This window comes from Sciurus vulgaris (assembly GCF_902686455.1).
Source record: "Sciurus vulgaris genome assembly, chromosome: X".
Classification (NCBI taxonomy): domain Eukaryota; kingdom Metazoa; phylum Chordata; class Mammalia; order Rodentia; family Sciuridae; genus Sciurus; species Sciurus vulgaris.
Window position 1 is genome coordinate 53,355,465 of NC_136471.1, and position 21,498 is coordinate 53,376,962.

General features: G+C 33.2%; 2 protein-coding genes across 2 annotated transcripts in view; both read right to left on the minus strand.

The window, feature by feature from the left end:
- Positions 1-21,498, minus strand: part of DIAPH2 (diaphanous related formin 2) — a 796,567-nt gene that overhangs the window by 599,718 nt on the left and 175,351 nt on the right. Inside the window, exon 6 of the mRNA XM_079124055.1 lies at positions 16,598-16,737. Within this exon, the coding sequence (XP_078980181.1) occupies positions 16,598-16,737 (140 nt within the window). The remainder of the gene's footprint in view (positions 1-16,597; positions 16,738-21,498) is intronic.
- Positions 11,995-16,171, minus strand: RPA4 (replication protein A4). The gene is given in 6 exon segments (XM_079123619.1): positions 11,995-14,155; positions 14,158-14,208; positions 14,212-14,427; positions 14,564-14,623; positions 14,625-14,661; positions 14,952-16,171. Coding segments are annotated over 6 exon segments (582 nt in total). The 5' UTR covers positions 15,065-16,171; the 3' UTR covers positions 11,995-14,050.

The window sequence follows — 21,498 nt, forward strand, 5'->3', positions numbered from 1 at the left end:
AAAGAGGAAATATTCATTCTTTCTAATTGTTTATATTATGTAAAAACAAATTCTTTTTCTATATTTACAAAAGAAATTGTAAGTGCTCAAGTTACTTAGAAAAATCTCCTTAGGGCAAGAGTTGAGATGCACTTTGTTTCCTAGTACTGAGAATCAAACCCGGGACCTCACACATGCTAGGCAATTGCTTAACCACCGAGCTATCTCCCCAACTTTATGTATAGCAAGAATTTAAGTAAAAACTCTCCAGAAAAGGATAAAAATTCCATATTCATTAAAATCAATTTCTTAAGCTGTCTAAATTACTTTGAAAATAGTCTAAGAAATGACTTAAGCTTGAATCTGTACAATTGTCTAACAAGCTCCACAATAAGAAATAGTTTCCTTCCCACCTTCCTTTAAAATTTTTTGTTAGAAAAGTATAAAAAGGTCTTATTCCATACTAGCGATGGAAAAAAATTATAAAAAATGTGAATAAAAATGAAAATCAACTCTTCAATATATAGTGAATAGAGCGAAGCAAGAAGAAAGGGCATTCCAAATCGTCAGCAAAGGCCAGTCATATTTTACATCTTTTTCTTATGTTTAAAAGTGTGAATATAATTATGTTAGGATACTTACTAAAGCCGCCTTCTTAGTGATATAACCAGTCAAACCTATAATACAATGTTAACTTCCACAAGAAATATGTATTGGTTTATTTTCCTAAGCTAAGTAATACAGTTAAAATTCTATCATGTACTCCACAGGACATCCAATGTCTTTTAGTTTAGAGGAATTTTATTAAAATTAACTTACTCCAAGAAATCACATTCCTAATCTGTAAGCCCTGGAAATGAAAGAGAGCTGACACCAAGTTTATCTGTCATGAATAAGGTAAGTAAGAAATTCGTTGAAGGCATAGAATAGAACAGAGGCATTAGCACATATACCCGTACATATTCTTTTTCCTAACCCAATTTGTATGTCACACTATCTGATTCTGGTGGGCAGCAGAGAAGTTAAATAAATCTTCCTGCACTGTAACAGGGGTAAGGAGAGTTGAAGGGTAATTGCTATTTGATGACTGAACAACAGAAATGCAACAGTCCTTCTCACCTACCAGGTGCAGTGCCAAAAACATATAATTAAAGACTCATTACAGTGTGTGATAGCTACATAGACAAAGATCAAAGAAATTTAATGTTCACAGATATTTTTAGCATAGGACAACTGCAACAAATGTAAAAAAAAAATTTCCTTGCATCCTTATTGTGGATGTCAAAAAAAATTGGCAAGTTCAAATTTCTTTTTGTCTCAGAATGTCATCTGTAATGGTAATTGCTTTAGTCTTCTCTTGTTTATTTTTATATATTTTTAAATAATTTCTGCTTAAAACTGAGAATGATACTATGGAGACTGTATGCTCTGTGGGCACATACATGGTAAACACCTTTTCTTCATTACATTTAATTGTTAACTGACAAAAATGGCATATATTTATGGGATTAAACATGATGCTTTGTTACATGCATACACTGTGGAATGGCTTAAGTCAGCTAATTAACATATGGATTACTTCACACCCTTACCAATTTTTGTGGTGAGGACATTTAAAATCTACTTTCTTAGCAATTTTCAAGTGTACAATATACTGCTCTTTATGATAGTCCCCAAGATATCCAATAATTCTCCTGATCTTATTCCGCCTACCTAAATGAAATTTTGTATCCTTTGAAAAATGTCTTAATATAGCCTGTTAATAAAATTTTTCAAAACATAATCTTGAACAATGAATATTCAAAATCCTTAACCACACATTCAACAACTTGGGAATTGTTAAGGCTATCTAAGACAAATTAAGCCAAATGTACTCATCATTTATCTCTATCACATTGATTTAAACCATATTAAGCAACAGAAACAGAACAAAAATACCAAGGATACACAGACACATACACAGACACACACATACATATAAACATACAAAAACCTTTATAGCACTAAATGCAATATAAAATCCCTAAGAAAGAGGTATTAGCCTCTATGTTATTCAACATGGCTTGCAGTTATTTCAGAAATATGTAAAGACACAGCTACTGCTAAGAGAGGCATTTATGCTCTTTAAGTCTTTTCAGAACATATAAATGTCCTCTAAAAAAGTGCAGTGTTTTAACTGCTGAAAGAACTTTGGCTCTCTTTAAAAAGGTAGGGACTTTTTTTTTTATTGGAATAGTTAAAAAACAAAACAAACAACTAAAAGTTTTAGATTAATGGCATGCCTTTGTCCTCATTTACAAAATTCTATGGACAAATGCACACTAAATAGTGTAGTTTTACTGGTTATAAAATCAAATAAGTTACCCCATTTTACAGATAAACTGAAGAAGTTTAGTGGCTTTTCTTATATCATAGAGATTCCTAATAGCAAATCCATGATCACAATCCAGCACTTCTTCATTCTTACCTGCCTCAGATTCAACTTTATTATCAATAGCATAAGCTTAGTGGATATAAGCTTATTGATTATTTTTCTTTCATTCATGACTAGTGGATAAAAGTTAAATTGAATTTTTAAAATTGCCAATGGATATGCTCATAATTGAAAGCAATTCCAGTGAGATACTTGCTTTTTACCTTTTAATTATTGATTTTAGGTTTCACCACAAAGGCAAGGAAATTTTGAGATAATAAAAACACTGGACATATCTAAAAACATACTTTGTTTCCCATTTGCTAACAAATAAAATATTTAGTTGGTCTGCATAGACAACAGTCTTTTTGTACCGCAATTCATTATAATGGAATGGAAACGTATCAATGAAATAGATATTTGAATATCTACTTTTAAGAAGTACAGTAATTATTAGGTGATATTCAACTTGACAGAAAATACACGTTACGGAGCAAGTGGAAAAATGGAACACAGCTTTTAATTTTGAAATAATAGTCCTTGGTTAACCTTACTTGCTTCTCTGCCCAACAAGAATAAGGAGGTCAAGTTAGTCATCTTAAGGTGCTTCATGCTAACTTCCTTACTTCTCTATCCCTTTGTGGTTTGCCTTACTTACTTTGGTTATACTAAATTGCCAATAAACCAAGCGACCACTTTTTGCCAAACCAACCAATTCCTCTGTCAATCAGCATATCTAAATAGAGTGAGTCCTAAATTAAAGTACTGGTAAAGAACATGTAAAAGCTAAAAGAAATATCACAAATGAAAAAAATGGGCAAATGTGATAAACATAAGAGAGTCAAAGATGACTACAAATCATACACACAGAGGTCAAAGCAAAAATCTTGAATGAATGAGCTCTCTAAAGACAGAGAATAGACTGAGTTGTTTTTATAAACAGTTAAATGCTATTATCTGATCACAAATCTGTTGTGAGCTCATAGACTACAAAGTTTAGCATCATGCTCATAAATACCTCCACAGTATGTGTTTAACATGGTACTTGTATCTCCACAGTACTATATGATATATAATATCAAATACACACAGTACTATTTGATATATAATATTTTAAGACCTTTATTTTTATTTATCAATTTTTATGTGGTGCTGAGGATCAAACCCAGTGCTAGACAAGTGCTTTACTACTAAGCTACAACCTCAGGCCCACTATTTGATACATTTATCTAGGATCCTTCATATTGATGTTTCAGAAATTTTCAGTCATATATTGAAAAAAATAAAAACCTATATATGCAATTTGTTCCAGCTCCTTGAAATGAATTCCTCTGTAGCTATCTATTCTCAACTTTTATTACTCCAATTTTCCAAGCTCATTTGAAGAGTTGGGAATTCATGAAGCTTAATGCTTTGAGTCAAACTATGGTCATCATCAAATTAAGAAACTTGATTTCCACATGTAAATCATTATCATCCACATGTTGAAATAATACATAAATAGTAGAAGAAAACAAACAGAAGGAATAACTTCTAATGTTCTACAGCACAGTGGGAAAACTATGGTTGACAACAATTAAGTGTATAATTCATAATAGTTACTAAAGAAGATTTTGAATGTTCCCAAGGAATGATAAATGTTAGGAGTGATGGATAAATCAAGTACCCTGATCTGATCATTACATGTTGTACATATGTACTGAAATGTCACATACACATGTACAGTTAGAATGTACCAATATAAAGTTAGAAAAAAGTAATAGCAGATAACTAACTAATTGAAAAGCCTAAAAACACCTTAGCACAACACATCCCGTCAGGAGAAAGTAATGATGAATAAATAGAGAAGTTTTTAAAGTAAAAAAAATATATCATAAGGACAGAGAATTCCCCCAACTCAAATGTCCCATACCATAAACATTTAAAATATTATGGCATTTTAATTGATACAATGCTAAGCTCAAAGGCACTACAAATGCTTAAACTTTCTATCTCAAAGAAAGTTTTGTTAAATGTTTAATAGTTTTAGTGCTGAATCCAATTCAGGGTATTTTTATTCTTTGACAAACATTAATTCACATATGAAAATTTATGATAACTCAATTTTTTGAAAATCTGTTTACAGCACTCCAGTTTTCAATACTGTTTGATGAATGAATTGTTGAATGCACAAATTTAACAAAGAATCTCCATGAAACTCTCTTGGAAGCTGGTATCAAGGGAGGTATGATATCACATAAAAAACCTAAAGTAGTAGTCAGTACTCAGGCAATACCCTCCAAAAGAGAGACAAGAGGTGTCAATCTACGGAGTGTTAAGAACAATAAATGTTGCAGAACAGATCTAACAACCAGAAGTGGATTGATTGGGTTTTATGAAATCTTGAATTTCACATTCAAATGGCAGACTAATAAACTATCTTATTTGACATCAGTTTAGTTTTAAAAGTACACTATAAATTATGCTGTGTTCTGCACTCGGCCTACATGGACTCCATCTCTATAGAAGATCTTCAGGTTTAAATTACCTGATGTGAGAAGCTATACACCCAGAGCTTTGCTGACCAGGTGGGAAATCTCTCCCAATTAGCTGTCAATTATCTAATGCCAGTCAAACAGCTGGGGTCATAGAGCAAACACTGTTATCTAGTGCACATGGATCTTCTTTCAATCAGCCATATAGAATGCCTGCTCTCCAGGTGCTAGCTGGCATCTTAATTGTGAATTGTCAGCTATCCAGCTCCTATAAAAAGTCCAGCTGAGATGATAGATATTCCAGGGGGAGAGCCTCAGGGGCACTTCTCAAGTACAGTACAACTTGGGAGCAGGTTAGATTACTAGAAAGCTGAATACCAGTACTATTACACTAGGTCTTTGTAGAAACATCATGACCTTGATTTTTTTTTTTCTTTTTCCTTCTTTTCTTTTAAGTTACAGCCCCATGTAGGAAATGGACATTCACAGAGATCCTCTGTACTTTATGGAAACTATCAAGGACTCATTCTACTGTGTCGTTCAATATCCCTCATCTAAAGAGCCACAAAATAAAATTCTCTGAGTTCATAACTGGGAAGAATGTCCCTCCTAAGGAGGAAGAAAAAAGGATACACTGTCATTAGTCAGTTAACAGCTATGTCTCACAATATTTGCCTTTTTTCTTCCCTTAACAACATGGAAACTTGGGACAACTTTAGAGTCATATCATTGCCTGTCACAGTCCTAGGCTTTTCGATATGTATACTTCCCCCCTTATTTACTTGGAGCTTGTATTTTTATCCTGATCTTTACAGTAATGGGATATCGTATCTTATTGTAAGCTGTAATTGCTTTAGTAATAGTTTCATTAAAAGAGAAGTATTTTAAAGCCCTAGCATGTGCAGGAGACTGAAGCAGGAGGATCACAAGTTCAATGCCAGCCTCAGCAACTTGGTGAGACCTTATTTAAAAAAAAATAAGTAAATAAAAGGACTAGGGATATAACTCAGTGGTAAAGTGCCCCTGCATTCAATTCCCAAATTCCCAGTATGGGGAGGTGGGGGGTGGGACACGACTCTAGTATGTGTTCAAGGACTTTAGTTAAATTCATATAACTCAAAAATTTTTCAAGTGACACAAATATATAACCATTTTCTTCCAAAGTCTAATTTTGAATGTATAGAAAATGCAATTAATATACATAAAGTGTTTTAAAAGGAAATTAGCCATCTACTAAGGAATCCATTTAATTAGTGTGCCTAGACTCAGTTGCTAGATTTTATATACCATTATAGTTTTATGTCCAGTTACAAGTTCCCAAATATTTTAGATGATTTTTATATGCAAAATGGCCCTCTAATTTAAAACACATCATTTAAATGAAAACATCTGTTGCCTTGGTAGAGCTTACATATGCCAAATAGTAATAAAATAAATGTCTACACAAGAGCCACTATTTATCTTAATGTCTGTAACATTTTCTCCCCACTAAAGCAATACTTCAAAAATGGGTCAGTATTTGCTGTGCCTAATTCTTTTAAAAAACAATATAGGACACATAAATCTAGTTTGCTTTCATTATGAGGCATAATATCAAGGGTGCCTGAATCAAAATTGTGTTTTTAAGCTAACAGTATATGATTAAAAATTCAAGGTTGCTTAATACTTGTGGTAGTAGTTTAATAAAAGGAGCTTGGATATGGTTGATATTAATTGAAACTGCTGATCAACATTTTGAAAGAAAGCATATAAAATGACATAACTGCAATGGATTACTATTTTCTACAGTATACTAGTGTAGAAATGTACTGGTGGTATTCAAATATAATTTATGCAATTCAAAGTTAAAGCAAACAAATTCAAAATACCAATATTAAAAACCTGCTTTAGTAATACTGCTCATAATGCTGCCTTATGAGATGTACTCACAATATTAAGCCCTGTTCACATTTCTGCATCATAAAAAAAAAATTGGCCTCATTATTCCATTTTGCATAGGTAGTCCCCTGCAAAATGTTCTAAAGAGTATTGATCTGCAACTACCTTTATATTAACTCTCTAAGTAGTGTTGGCTGCTTTGCCAAGCTTTTAATAAGTTTAATACAGACTGTTTAAATAGTTATTAACACTCATAATTGGGAAAGTGCTTCTATTCCTAATTTGTACTGCTGTCAAGATTCAGCTATTTTCATTACGATGATTATGGTGAAATGCATATTTGTTAATATGCCAGAAAATACATTAAAATCTAAAGGGAAATAAAAAGACCAAGTAAAAACAAATATTCCAGGGGTAATACAAGTAACTGTACATATATAAACTTGAAAAGATATTTTTTTTATTTTCACCTGCTTGGAAACATCAGCTAAAGAAACTATCATCACAGGGAGTGAACACAGACACTGTGCCATGAGTTTGGCAGATAACTATATCCCAAACAAACCAGAGGGGGAAAAAAAAAACAAAAACAGTTTCCTAGTGGGGTAAAATAGCCCTCAAGCTGTAAGGCAATTTCAGCAACAACTCTGAAAAGAATTCTATGCAATCACAACTCTCTGATACTATTCTTCAAACTGGTATTTGCTGTTTTTGTCATGTGTTGAGAAACCTTAGTGACAAGGATTTATTGCCGCACATTTCTTTGAATCTTCATAAAATGCATTGCCCGATACCTATACATCCTGTAATGGGTTGGCTGGGAATAAAATCATCCGAACTCATTGGTCATTTCTCAGTAGACACTGCTTCCTTTCATAAACTTTAGTAAAGGCATAGAAATAAAAATCTGTAAATAATGTAGTTCTCATTCTAAATCACACACAGACCATGGTATGTGAAAATTCTAATGCAATTTGTGATGGTAGATTGGGATTTATTTTATAGTCAAAGCACACGGATTTTTAGGATATTAAATAGAGTTGTAAACATTTAATTTCATTAATTCACCATGCAACTGTAAAAAGACTATTGTGTAAAGCATGCTATGCTGTCTGTAGCTTATGAATATGGTTCAAATCAAACCAATAGGTTTCATTCCTATGTGGAGGAAGTTAGCTCCAATCTTTTGCTCTGATTACAGCTAAAAATGCATGGCCACAAAATAGTGCCAGATTAATGCAAATTCATTCTCACTGCTGGAGAAGCATAGGTTGTTATGGATGGTAGGTCAATATCTCCATCAAATTACACATTATTGTATATAAATTACACGGTATCAGCCATCACAAAACAAATAAGAGGGCAAGAGGGTCCCTTCCCAAGAGGAGATTAAAATCTAAATGAGAAAAGCAGACATACATGCATGAACCTATTTTAGAGCATAAGCAGGTGCAGGAAAATATATACAGTAAAAAATAAATGTTGAGGGAATGTATAGGAAGAAAGTGATTTGGGATATGGCCAGTTGATGTTGGTTTATAAAAGCGATTTTTAAATATTTGCCTTTAGCTGAAAATAATATAATGAAGTGACTTTCTTAGAGCCTTCATCATGAGTGAATAAATACCATATGAATCTGAAAATCATGACTCCATTTAATATGGCAAAATGACTACTGAAGTTATTAGTATGTGTAACGGTGTATATACGTGTACTTTTGTTTTTTTTATTTATTTATTTTTTTTTTACTGTGGCAAAACAAGAAGAAATCAGTTAAAATTGTGTAAGGATGAAAATGAGCCATGAAAGTACAAATGACTGAGTTTTAAGGAATATCAGTCTTGAGAAATAGTTAATGAACAGAGTTTTAGAAACTACTTTCTTTGATATTTAAAGGAAATTAAAACTGGGGTTAAATGTTTGTAAATATAACAAAATAATAGAATGATTATAAATCTTCTAGCCTTATGGAGGAACATTTTTTCTCATTCTTCAAAATAATTCTCATATTCTAATCATCTACTTCTAATACCAAAGCATTGGAACTAAGCAAATGAGAATACAGAACATAGAGGTTTGTGGCTAGAAGGCTTCAATCTCATTTACATATGGATAAACTAAGGCCCAAAGAGATCCACTGACCAGACCAAGGTCAACACAAAGAGCAAGTGATCAAGAGCTGGAATTCAGACCTCAGAACTGGTATTCCACTGTGACTATCACATAATAAACTACCTCTCAGAGTTTAGAACTATTGAATATATTTTGCTTTATAAGGCAAAATGTTTTAATTTCATTAATTAATTTCACACACAAATAAGTACACTTTGCATTTCAGTGGGTTGAAGAGTATCCACCCAGAGCCTCAGAATATGACTTCATTCAGAAATAGGGTCTTTGGAGACATAATTAAGGTAAAAATCAAGGTAACATTTATACTGCATCATGGTGGGCCCTAAATCCAGTTATACTATCCTTATAAAAGACTGAAAAGTGACTGGCACATAGAAGGCAATGTGACTGATGATGGAGACCCAGACTGGAGCTATGACACCACAAGCCAAGGATTGCCGCAAGTTAGAAGTAATAGTCAAGGATTCTCCCCTGAAGTCTTTGGAGGAAACTACCTGGCATCTTGATTCAGACATCTGGCTACCTGAACTGTGAAAGATCAAATTTTGCTTAAAAACTCCAAAATTAAATGTCAAACATTTAAATTCACTACACCAATTTGTGGTGATTTCATAGAAACCCTAAGAAAAATTTTTTTAAAAATATTTGAAAATTTATGTTTAATTTCAAGCAAATTTTTACTATTATATAAAACACTACATACACTGCTGGTTGGACTGCAAATTGGTACAATCACTCTGGAAAGCAATACGGAAATTCCTCAGAAAGTTTGGAATGGAACCAGAATTTGACACAGTTATCCCATTCCTCAGCATGTACCCAAAGGACTTAAAATCTGCATACTCTACTGAAGTGGTCACATCAATGTTTATAGCAGCTCACTTCACAATAGCTAAGCTTTGGAACCAACCTGGGTTCCCTTCAACAGATGAATGGATAAAAAAAAAAAAATGTGGTACACATGTGCAATGGATAACTATAACTGGATGACTATATATAGTCATGTATAACTATAAAGAACAAATGAAAAAAATAAAATGTTAAAAAACACTATGTACTTAATTAATCTTTCTATTGATAATTTTCTTTATTTTCTGTGAAACTTCTTTCTTATATAAATTATTATTATTGTTAGGTTAATTTTTATATTGCTTTCCTCTTTTTCTGACTTTTTTGTTGTTGCTCCATTGCCTTAATTTACATATTTGTTTCTGTCCAGTAGGAAGATTAATTAGTTATTTGGTATCATTTGGTTGCTTATTTGTTGTTTCTGTAAGGGAGGTCAGGCCTTCTAAAGTGGAAGGTAGCTAGACAGCAAAGTCTTAGGGTTTATGGTGGGTTTGAATCTAGTGGAAATAGGTGTGGAGGCTTTTTCAAGGAATAAGAGGTGTTTTTTTTTAATTTTTAATAAAAATGTATTTGTAAATTTTGTGTTGATAAAGTTAAATAAGTTTCTGTTCTGTACCACTTCTGCCAGCTTTATTTAAAAATCAAAGCTAATGTTCACAGTGAATTCCAAAGAGGGAAAAATATTACTCTGCACTTTCAGAACATAATTAACCATGTGACATTAACACATACCCTACCACCATCAGTTTTTGATTTTTTGCTGCAGTTGTTTGTTTTTCTTTTTGAGGAGTATATTGAAGAGAATATCCCCTTATCAGGAGATAGAAAAAGGATTCTTGGACCCAATTTGAATGGTAGATAAAAAGGCCAAGGAGAGATCATAGTTCAGTGGTAATTTACTGGACTTTGAAAAGAATTTTCAGGAAACTCAATGGAAAAGAAACTAATGTGTTCCCTGGTTTTTTTTTTTTTTTTTCTCCTCTCTCCAAAATCCACACACATCGATACAGACACACTAAGAGGTACTTGATGGCAACAGCATGTTACTTTTTTCATTTACCCAACTGTAATGCCACAACTTGTATGCCACAATATACATACATGCAGAATTTATACAATGAAAAAAAGATAATCTTCTTCAACCTCAAGAAATTCTCCATGAAATAAATTTCCCTTTCCCCGTATTAAAGTTACCTACTGCCTGGTACCTAACAGGCTTATAAACCCTTCTTATCAGGAGCATTCCCTATACACCACCTTCCCAGGGAATAGTCCTAGGTAGACAAATTCTGAACATCATTTGACTCTTGCTCCTTCACAAAGGGCAAAACTAATTTGATTATGGATGGGCACCTGACCTGTGGACAAGCACTTAAGTTGGCCTGCTAACTGGGGTGGTCTGGCATGAAAAGTTTTGCCCAAGCAGAAACAAACAAGGACCAGCATCTGCCCTTCAGAAATTTGAACTGGATGATACAATTCAGAAGGTCAAGCCGATAAATATGAGAAAAATAAGCCAATTCATAGAGAGTCCATGTAACCACTAAAACATCAGAGTGATGTGCCATGAATTTCTGTGGCTGACTGAGGAAGGCTCATGACAAAAATCGCTGAGTTCTGGTAGTATGCTCTGATGTTAAATGACCTTCCATCTTAGCCTCTATGAAAAATAGCTACACTAAGCGGTCTCTAGAATTCCTGTGGGATTTCTAGCTCCCTTGCTGCAATATATAATATAGCTTCCCGGCTTTATCCAGAGTTATCCTTTAAAAATGTAGGCTAGGTCATGTCATTCCTCTCCTCAAAACTCTCTAACAACTTCCCAGCTCACTCAGTAAAAACTAAAATCCTTCCGATGGCTTACAAGGTTCTATATAACATGACTTTCCACGCTCTAGTTTCCTTGACATTTCTGGAACATGCCAAACATGTTCCCATCTCCGGTATTTGCTCTTACAGATTCCTGTTTCTAACAACGTTTCTCCTACAGTTAACTACATAACTGCCTCCCACACTTCCTTTATACTTCTCCCCAATGTCATTAAAAAGTCAGGGAGGTCTTTGCTGACCATCTGACATAAAATAGCAATATCCCCTCCACAGCATGTATCACATTTTAGGTATCCTTTTTAAAAACATTTAAAATATTTTAAAATACAAGCTCCATATTGATAAGTCCTATATTGACAAGGGAAATTTGTTTTTGTTATTACTCATAGAATATCCATGTGGTATGTAAAAGCAGGCCACATATAATATTAAGTGGTATTTTTTTAGTTGTTGATAGACTTTTATTTTATTCATTTCTTTATATGCAGTGCTGAGAATTAAACCCATTGCCCCACACATGCTAGGCAAGTGCTCTACCACTGAGCCACAATCCCAGCCCTAAGTGTATTTCTTGAACTGCTTGAATTTAAGGTAGTGCCAAAGAAAATTATCTCTTATTGGTAAAATAATAATAATAATAATTTATCATGTGATGGCAAATTGGAATAAATATCATATGGCATTTGAGTTACCAGAGGGATTATCCCCAATGAATAAGTAGAGAAGTTCAAATTTGACTACCCAAATATAAGAATTTATATTTCTTAGATTATACTCAAAATATTTCTACATTTAGTAGGTAAAAGTAACAAAATGACAAAAAAAATTAAGACAACAGTAATAATAAACAGCAATAATAAATAAATTTTACTTAAAAATAATTTTAAATTTATTCACAGTTAATTTATAATCAACTTCAATATATGTACATATATTCCATATGCCTATGAGTCATAGGGAAAAAAAGTATAAGCAGATTATAATCATCGATTATGTTTTTCAGGTTAGTAAGGCTTAAATGTCCTTGCCCAAAACCATCAATAGTATTTTTCCAGAATATGTATCTTATGCTCCAAAGTTTGGCTCACATACAGGTCAGGACCAGGAAGAAAGAGAAGTATTTGCCAAGTCATTCCCAGGCTAAACAAAATTGGAAAAGCATGCAGGCCAGGTGGGTGGTTTACAGTGAGCCTTTAAAATCAGCCACACCTACCATGCCCCAAATTGGACATGAATAAAACAATCCACTAGTTATTTTCTCCCCCAAATATTTGTTATTTTTCCTCATATCATAGCTAGACTTCCTTAACTAGTCTCCCATTGCAGTCCCTTACCTACAGCAGAATCCCAGTAAAGCACATGATTTCATTAGGAAGAATAAAAGGAGAGGAGTTAATAAAACCATAAGGATCATAGAGGATGTTTTCCCTGGGAGGACAGGGAAAAGGTTGCTCTTCCACCTTATAGTCAGGTACACATACCTCAATATATCAGGCACAAAAGGAACTTAGTTTGTTTGTTTTCCTAGTTCTGGAAGTATACAATTAAGAGTGGGGGAAAAAATTGACTACCCATTCGCTGGCCAGCTGAATCAACTCACAACTAAGAGAGTGACCTATTTTATAGTATAAACATCAGAACTTAATCTTAGGGTTTCTGCATTTTATACAAATGAATAAAAGAATATTTTGTCACCTAGATTATTCCTTTCAGCACTGCAATTCTGAGGAAGAAATATGTCCTTCCTTGTCCCTCCTCCAATATGATTTTCTCCAAGACAGGTTACCTTTTTCAACAAGCTATAGTTAAGAATTCTTATGCTTATGAAGATAAGAATTTTCAAAAATGTCTGGTAAATTAAATGACAGGTTTGTAATATGTGGTCCATTCGAAGTACTTAAATAAATGACTTTATTTAAATGAAATACTTCATTTATTTAAATAAAGCATAATTTAAGAAAACATGAATTATAGTAATAAGAGCAACTTGCTCAATAAACAAACTGAGCCTTTGATTCATAAGTTATTATTTTTAGCACTTTTGAATTAATCAATTACTATGTTTAGGAATATATAATGTCTATAATAAGCTATCCAAACATGAAAAATTAGTGTAATGAAAAATAATTTTTTTCTCTTAGCTGAATCCCTGTTTTTTTAAAAAATATACAGATATTTCAGAAAGGGAAACCCCCATACAATTAAATAATCTCAACTATTTCTATAACTTTTATCTCCCAAATTAATCTAATCTCAAATGTTTCTTTTATCTTATTGATAAATCTTACAAAAAGCCCCAATTTATCCATCTACATCTCCTTCTGAACTTCAAATATAATTAGCAAACATAAAAGTTCAAACCAGTTACAAAAGTTGATAAAGGATGCCAGTTGAGATTTTTATTGAAAAATTCCACTTCCTTTAAGTCAACAGGTCAAAATTACTCACAGCTGGAGGCAAGGGTCTTCAAAAAATGAAAAGTTGTTTGGCTGTTTCAACTAGCAGATTTAAAATGCTCCTGATCCACAGGGGGATAGATGAGGCCCTCAACAGTCAAAGGATCAATCTGACTTGACTGCTGACCAAGCCTTGATGACCTTGACACTTCAGGCTGCGGAGCTCAGTATGCAGCTTGCTAAAGCTCTTCCCTTCCTATAGAGGACACTCATGAATCAAAAGCAGCACCTCCTTCTGGATGAAGTTGAGGTAATCCTTGGCAGTAATCCTTAGCATCATCCTTTTTTGGGGGCAGTGGCACTGGGGATTGAACTCAGATTGCCTAACCACTGAACCATATCCCCACACCCAATTATTTTTAACTTTGACACAACATCTCACTAAGTTGCTTAGGGCTTTGCTAAATTGCTTAGACTGGTCTCAAACTCACAATCCTCCTGCCTCACCCTCCCAAGTCACTGGGATTACAGGCTTGTGATAACACACCCAATGGCAACGTCCATTTCTAATCCCACCAGGACACACATTCCCCAGTGGACACATGGAGAGCCTTATCCAGCATCATATGTGCCTTGATGGTCTCCAAAATATATATGGTGAACTCATTCATTCATGCCCTCTAGGACCAGGGTTTTCAATACCTCTTCCCTTCCACAGAACATTTGAGAACACTTTGGCATATATTCTTACTGGCAGTAGAATCATCTCCTGCTTGGCTCTATCTGGGCCAAGCACTACAGGGCCTCAAGTTGCTTTGAGTTCATATCATCAACTTTGTAAAGAATGTGGTTTGGAACCCTATTTTCCATCTGATTGTCCCCACAATGGAAGCATGGGAAAACTTGAATCCCCTCATCTTGAACGTATTGTCATCCAGTGTGAAGATGAGTGACTAGTTTACATAACAAGGTAAAATGTTCTGGATTCAGGTCCTGGATCTTAGGATCAAAGAAGCAGGTGCTATGCCTCCCTCAGACAATTGATCATTGCCTCCACTGGTCCCATCCACAGCAGAGATGATGCCATAACCCCCAAACACACACATTTTCATCTTAAAGATAGCTTCAGCAGAAGAGGAGATACAGTTTGACTGTCAGGGCTGCTCCACAGGCTGCCTTGGAGATCTACCTGAGGCAACAATAGAATGCACTGCACATTCCATTGTTGCCCCACAGGCACAACATACTACCTACAGAGCCAATCAGCTACTGGAATGCAGCTGTCTCCAGCCAATCAGAGCCTGCCAGGTACTTGCTTGATTTCTTAACCACTTGGGGGTATGTAGCTCCTTGTTGTGCTGCATTTTAAAAAGCCCACAAGTAATTTCAAGCCTTTCCCTTTCTTTTTATAAAAATGAATTTTATTACTCTCCCCGTTCATTCCTGAATGTCACAACTCCTATAGTCACTTCTTAAAAGATTTATTTACTCAGTAAATCAATTGTTCAGTAGAAACTTCTGGAGCACCTAAGTGCTGAGCACTAAGATAGGGTGCTGCAGATATACTGGGTGGGGGTGGGGATACATGGTGGTTACTGTTCTCAACCCACACCAGCTGCTCAAATCATTTACTAGTAGCATTCTGAAAGAAATAGCAAGATAGCTACCTCTGAACAATTATCATACTCCAAAATAACTCACATCTTACCACAATCTTTTAAAACTTTTGTTATAAAATTTTATTTTCCAATTTTGCCAAATGCACTATTAATATAAATAATAATATATTTGAATTTATAAATAAATAAATCCAAACTGAAAGACTGAGCTCTAAATTATGTTCAAGGTTCTGTGTACAGATCAAAAAGGTAGAAGATTTGAGTCTATTCAATATTAAGAAAAACATGAATAAAATTAGAAGTTTTTAATATATACTCTTATCTAGTATATTCTTAACTCAAGAGTCCAGCAAGGAGATTCTCAAGTATTTCAATGTTACACTGAAATATTTTTCTTTACACACATTTTAATTTGGACATTAATTTAAAGGCTTTATATGATTAATAAGGGAACAACAGTTACTAGAATCCATCACGGGTAAGTACCCTGTTCCTTAAAAATAATTTGTAGCTATGTAATAGCCTAAATGTGTAAAGTTTTGAGTTTGTTAATATTCTTGTCTCATTTCTTCTATTAGTTAAAATAATTTCGTTTCTATCTCAAAATTATAGAAATATATGAATAGTATATGTAAAACTTATATATGAAATTATATATAACTCAAGTTTAAAAGAAATAAAATTCTAGATCTAAATATACTTTGTTTTATAAATAAATATCTAACAATAATTATCTGACTACAAAAATAGCTTTTCATGTAAATGAGGATATTTAACTTCTAGCTCTGTTTTATATAATAAAAGAATAATTGAATATTCAAGTAATATGCATATCCTTAAAATTTACACAGTATTAAAGATCAGATTTTTATATTTTTAAATGTTTAAAACCTAATAATCAGACACTTCTATTTTATTAGTTAATATCAGACCAAAATCTGAGATTAATATAACTGATTATATTCCCATACAATAATATACAGCATGAATTGTATGAATCATACCAAAATCATGAGAACCACCTACCTGACAGGATTGCTGGTTAAGGAAACCCTCAGGGATTCTAGGCAATTAAGAAGTTTCTCATCTGAAATACCAGATCGTAATTCATGAACGTATTCTTGTGAAGACAGGGTGCATTCATGTTTGCTGTTTTTCAGACCACCCTATTAAAAAAAGATACAACTTTAGACAAACAAGTTATAGTATAAAAACTTTAAAAGTAAAATAATGCACAGAATATATAAATCTATAAATATTTTACCATCTAAAATGTTTGGAGGGTGCTAGGCACTTAAACAGACTTGATCACAGAACTACAGAACTTAGGGGTAAAATTGTATTGTATATATAGCAACATCCTCCTCATCCTCATTTAAAAGAAAATTCCAATGATGGTGCTCATAACATAAAGAGAATATGGACCTGATCACATGAAGTTTCATCGACAGGGATGTCTAAAGTTAAAATTCAGGCATTAGGATTAAGATTACCTGATCCTTTTAACCCAGAGAATGAACACTTAAAAATCGTCTTATTAATTTTCCTAGTTAAGATATTCACATTCAATTTCACAAAATATAAAAAGCTTTATTATAAAACATTATATATAACCTATTTAGGTTATATTGAAAGATATCAGAATATCACATCTTAAAAAAAAAGTGAACATGCTTATTAAAATGGAAAACAATATAATTTCCAATTAGCAAGTTAGTTAATTCAATCAGTATAAAGCATTCACTAATTTCCAGGTATTCCTTCCTAACAGTTACTCCCAGGTTGTAGATTAATTTTAAAAAGTCATTAAATACATTCATCTGATAGCTACTAGTTTTTAGCTTAATTTCTAATATACATGGGGTTATTTCTAGAACTCATTATCTCATCACAGTTCCTTAGCTGCATCACCTTGCTATAACTGTATAAGTAGTTCAGGGAAAAGACTGGGAAAAAAATATCATCAACACATTCACTGTATTAATAACTCACAGCTTCAAATTCTAGACATACTCAGTAATAACTGCTACTTTTCCACACTATAAATGTATTCTCCTGAATTAAGACTCTAGCTAGAGTCACTTTTTCCAAGTTCATACTACATACAGAGTTTCTACTGAGTATCCAAGCAATTCCCCCATTAGATAGAAGTTATATCATTAGAGAATACAGATTTAAAAAAAAAAAAAATCTGTTAATAATGAGAAATGGATTCCCTAGAGTTTCATACTATTTGACTTAAGAAATGCTTCCACAATGTAGAAATTATCATTTTTAATTTCTGAATTTTAGCAAATTCCAATAAATAATAAATGTTAAAAGTCTGATAAAGGCTTACAGCATGTAGGGAAACTCCACTTGCTTACAGTACTATAGCTATAATCACTACTATAGTACCTAACATATTGTGGTAGAAGCCATTTCATGCATCTCTCTCTTACTACAATAGGCACTCCATGTAAGTCAAGTGCCTAACACAGTGCCTGAATTGATTGAACCTCAACGAAAATGAGCTATTCTTGGTTTTGCTCATAACAATTACAGAAGAAGATATACAGTTTCACACTCTAGCTCCCATACTCAGTGCAATAATGACTGACTAAATTTTTCTTTCTTTGTTAGGAAATAAAGTAGATATTCAAGAAGTTTAATGGATGAATCAACACATAGATGGCAAAGTAAAAGCACTGCTTTGAAATCATTTCTACATTCCTGTAATTTATCTACTCAGCTCTTATTCAACAAGTAATAACAGCAAGTAGACATTTGTAGCATAATTCTGAAATAATATTTTTGCTCAACTCACTTTCTACAACAATGCAAACTCCATCAGTTAAAAAAAATGAATGGAAACATTTACTGCATTCATCAATCTGAAAACTACAAGAAATCAAAATTTTGCAATTCTACATTCTCATATCACTTTCATACTACCTTCAAATTTTTTTCTTAATCAATAGATTTACAAGAACCTATTGATCCTACAGTGGAACCAGAATTGTATATAGTGTCTTCTTTCATACTTTGCCGTTTTCTCTGCCTAAAAGACAGCCTAACTTTCCACTGCTGGTTCATATCCTTTAAGTCTCCCCTCCATATTCTAGTTATCATTACAACATTTTAGATCTCACTGACAGTACTAGCTTCATGTAAGTTTATCTTGCTTAGTAATCAAGCTGTTTACTGGGTCTTTCACAATAGAACATGAGCTCTATGAGGTAGGAATATTGCCTGCCTTGTTTATCCTGAGATACAGGATGTTGCCATACAGTAAGCACCCAATACATATTTCCAGTATATGGAAGGAAGGATAGAAGGATGGAGGATGGAAGAAGAAGGAAAAGGAGGGGAAGAAGGAGGAGGAGGAGGAAGAGAAGGGAGGAGGGGAAGAGGAGGAGGGGGAGGAACAGAATGAATGGGTGAATGAATGATGAGCTTCAATATGCTGGAGCATCTAAGTTTAGTTTAGCTTTGCTTCAGAATATTATAGGTTCTGAAACCGTCAGTTACAATATATTCAGAGATGCTGAGTATAGAACAAGTAAACTGAGACACTGTAAGCTGTAGACAGCTTAGATTTTATCACCTAATCATTAATCTTCTCTAATCATTAATCTTCTGGCAATCTCCAGGAACATTATTAATTGATCTCTATAACCCAGTTTGCTCATCCATGACAGATGGGTAAGAAATACCTACCCTCATGTTTATTTTGAGGATTAGGACAATGCATATAAAGTGTCTAAAACAGGCATTTCACACACACACACACACACACTCACTCTCTCTCTCTCTCTCTCTCTCTCTCTCTCTCTCTCTCTCTCTCTCTCTCTCTCTCTCTCTCTCTGACACAGAATATATCAGTTCCTTTTTTCTAAATGACCCTCTATTGGGTTAGTTTAATTAGGGCATGTGGTCATGGCTGAGATAGTGTTTATGGAGAGTTGGGTCAGCCCATCACATTGGAGCTTATTCCCCCAACCAAGTCTTAGAGACAAGTTTAAATGACATAGTTTAGGATACTCTGTCGTTATAATCTTAGAAAGACTACTTTGGGGTTTTAACAGAAGTCCATACTGGGAAATTATGAAAACATGACTGTGTGGTAAGGTCAGACTGATCCTTGAAGATCAGCCCTTCTACTATCTGCATTACAGAAATAAAGAAATCAGATGATAGCTAAGTTCACATAATTAGTGAGGTGGCAGGACTAAAACACAAATATTCTGATTCACAGGTCCTTCCTTTATCCACTATATGCTACTTTTCCCAAATATTGAATTTTAAAAATTGAAGCAACAAGTATTTAACTCTGAAATCTCTATTACAGAATGTCAAAGTATCTTCAGTACAATCAATATGGTGCAACATAATATTCAAGAAATCACCTAAAAACATAACAGTACAACAGATTAAACTAAATCTCACAATACTTAATAGGGCTGTAATACAAGAATGGCTTATTATTAACACCCTGTTCTGATACTGAACAAAGGAAACAACTAGATAATGGATGGATAATAATGGAAATTTTAATTAGCTGCTCTGTATGAGATTAATGAAAATTACCACTGTGCCCATTTGATCTTTAAAAAATAACGCACCAAAGTTAGCAATTAGCGTACATCATGCTATTCCAAAGCTAGGTGAACAAAAAGCTTTCCTAATTTGAAGTCATTCCTTAATTTGAAAATCATTAGGATGGAGCTACTTGTCAGTATGACTGTGCTTGTGTTATTCTAAAACAGTACACAAAGAACTTAAAGGTCCTTTCAGTGCATTTAATAATCACACACTCCCCTTACTCTGGTATGAAATGTTAATGTCAAAACCAAACAAGCAATATTGTAAAAAGACCAGCTTAAGTTTTCAGTAGAGATAATCGCTTCTGAGTTTAGATAGACTTACTCTAAGCATTATCTTTCATTCTTTAATGTAAAAACAGAATTACTTATAATCTGAAAAAAGGCTTCAATAGTTCTTAGCTGTAAAGATATCTTGCCATGGACCCTGAACGAAATTATTGATTGTACACAGGTCTTTTCAGTTACAGTGTACATACAGCAATTATTATCAGTAGTGACATCTTCAAATGGAAAAACAATATTGCTGTGAAAACAGTAATATTATTGTTATTATGTTTTATAAACCCTAATGTAGTCCAGTTTCAAGTTTGATTTTAATCAAGTGAGTTTCTTATCAGTCTAGTTCTAGGAATACCTAATGTTACTGTTTAACAAATTTGAAACTATATGTACAAAGATTCATAGGCTCCTATAACTTTAAAAACATGAGAAATTAAAAAATCATTTTCCTTATCATCAGTTTTTGTGTGTTCAAGGAAGAAAAGAGAACACAAAATAAGTGCCCCAACCAAATCAATCTATTTATTCCAATAATGATGTACTTGGTGAGTGATATCACTTAATATACTATCAAAACTTTAGATGGCTTCTACGTACATAAGAAAAACAACTCTTAAAGGAAAAGCATTAGCTATCTAGTATTTATCAAAGAAACACAAAAATTATCTTAAATTTACTCCAATATTTCAAATAATCTATATGCAATTTACACTGAAAATTCTTTTAATTGCATGAAAGATGTAGGGTAAAAGTTACTATGTATTATCAATTTTAACATTTATTTGAAGAAAAACATCTATGCTGAAAATGACTATCATGAGATTACTTCACATACTGTCATTCCCCATTCGGGAAACAGTTTTTAATTAAGGCATTTTCAGAGAGTGAAAGTAATGTGAAAAATAAGAAAACATATTCCAAATTCTAGAGCAGGAATAGAAAGATTTTATAACACTGCAGAAGCATCATAATTCTTTAGATTATACATCCCATTTTTTTCCTCAAAAGGATTTGACTAAGTAAATTTAATTAAATGTGATTAACTAAAATGTTTAATGAGTA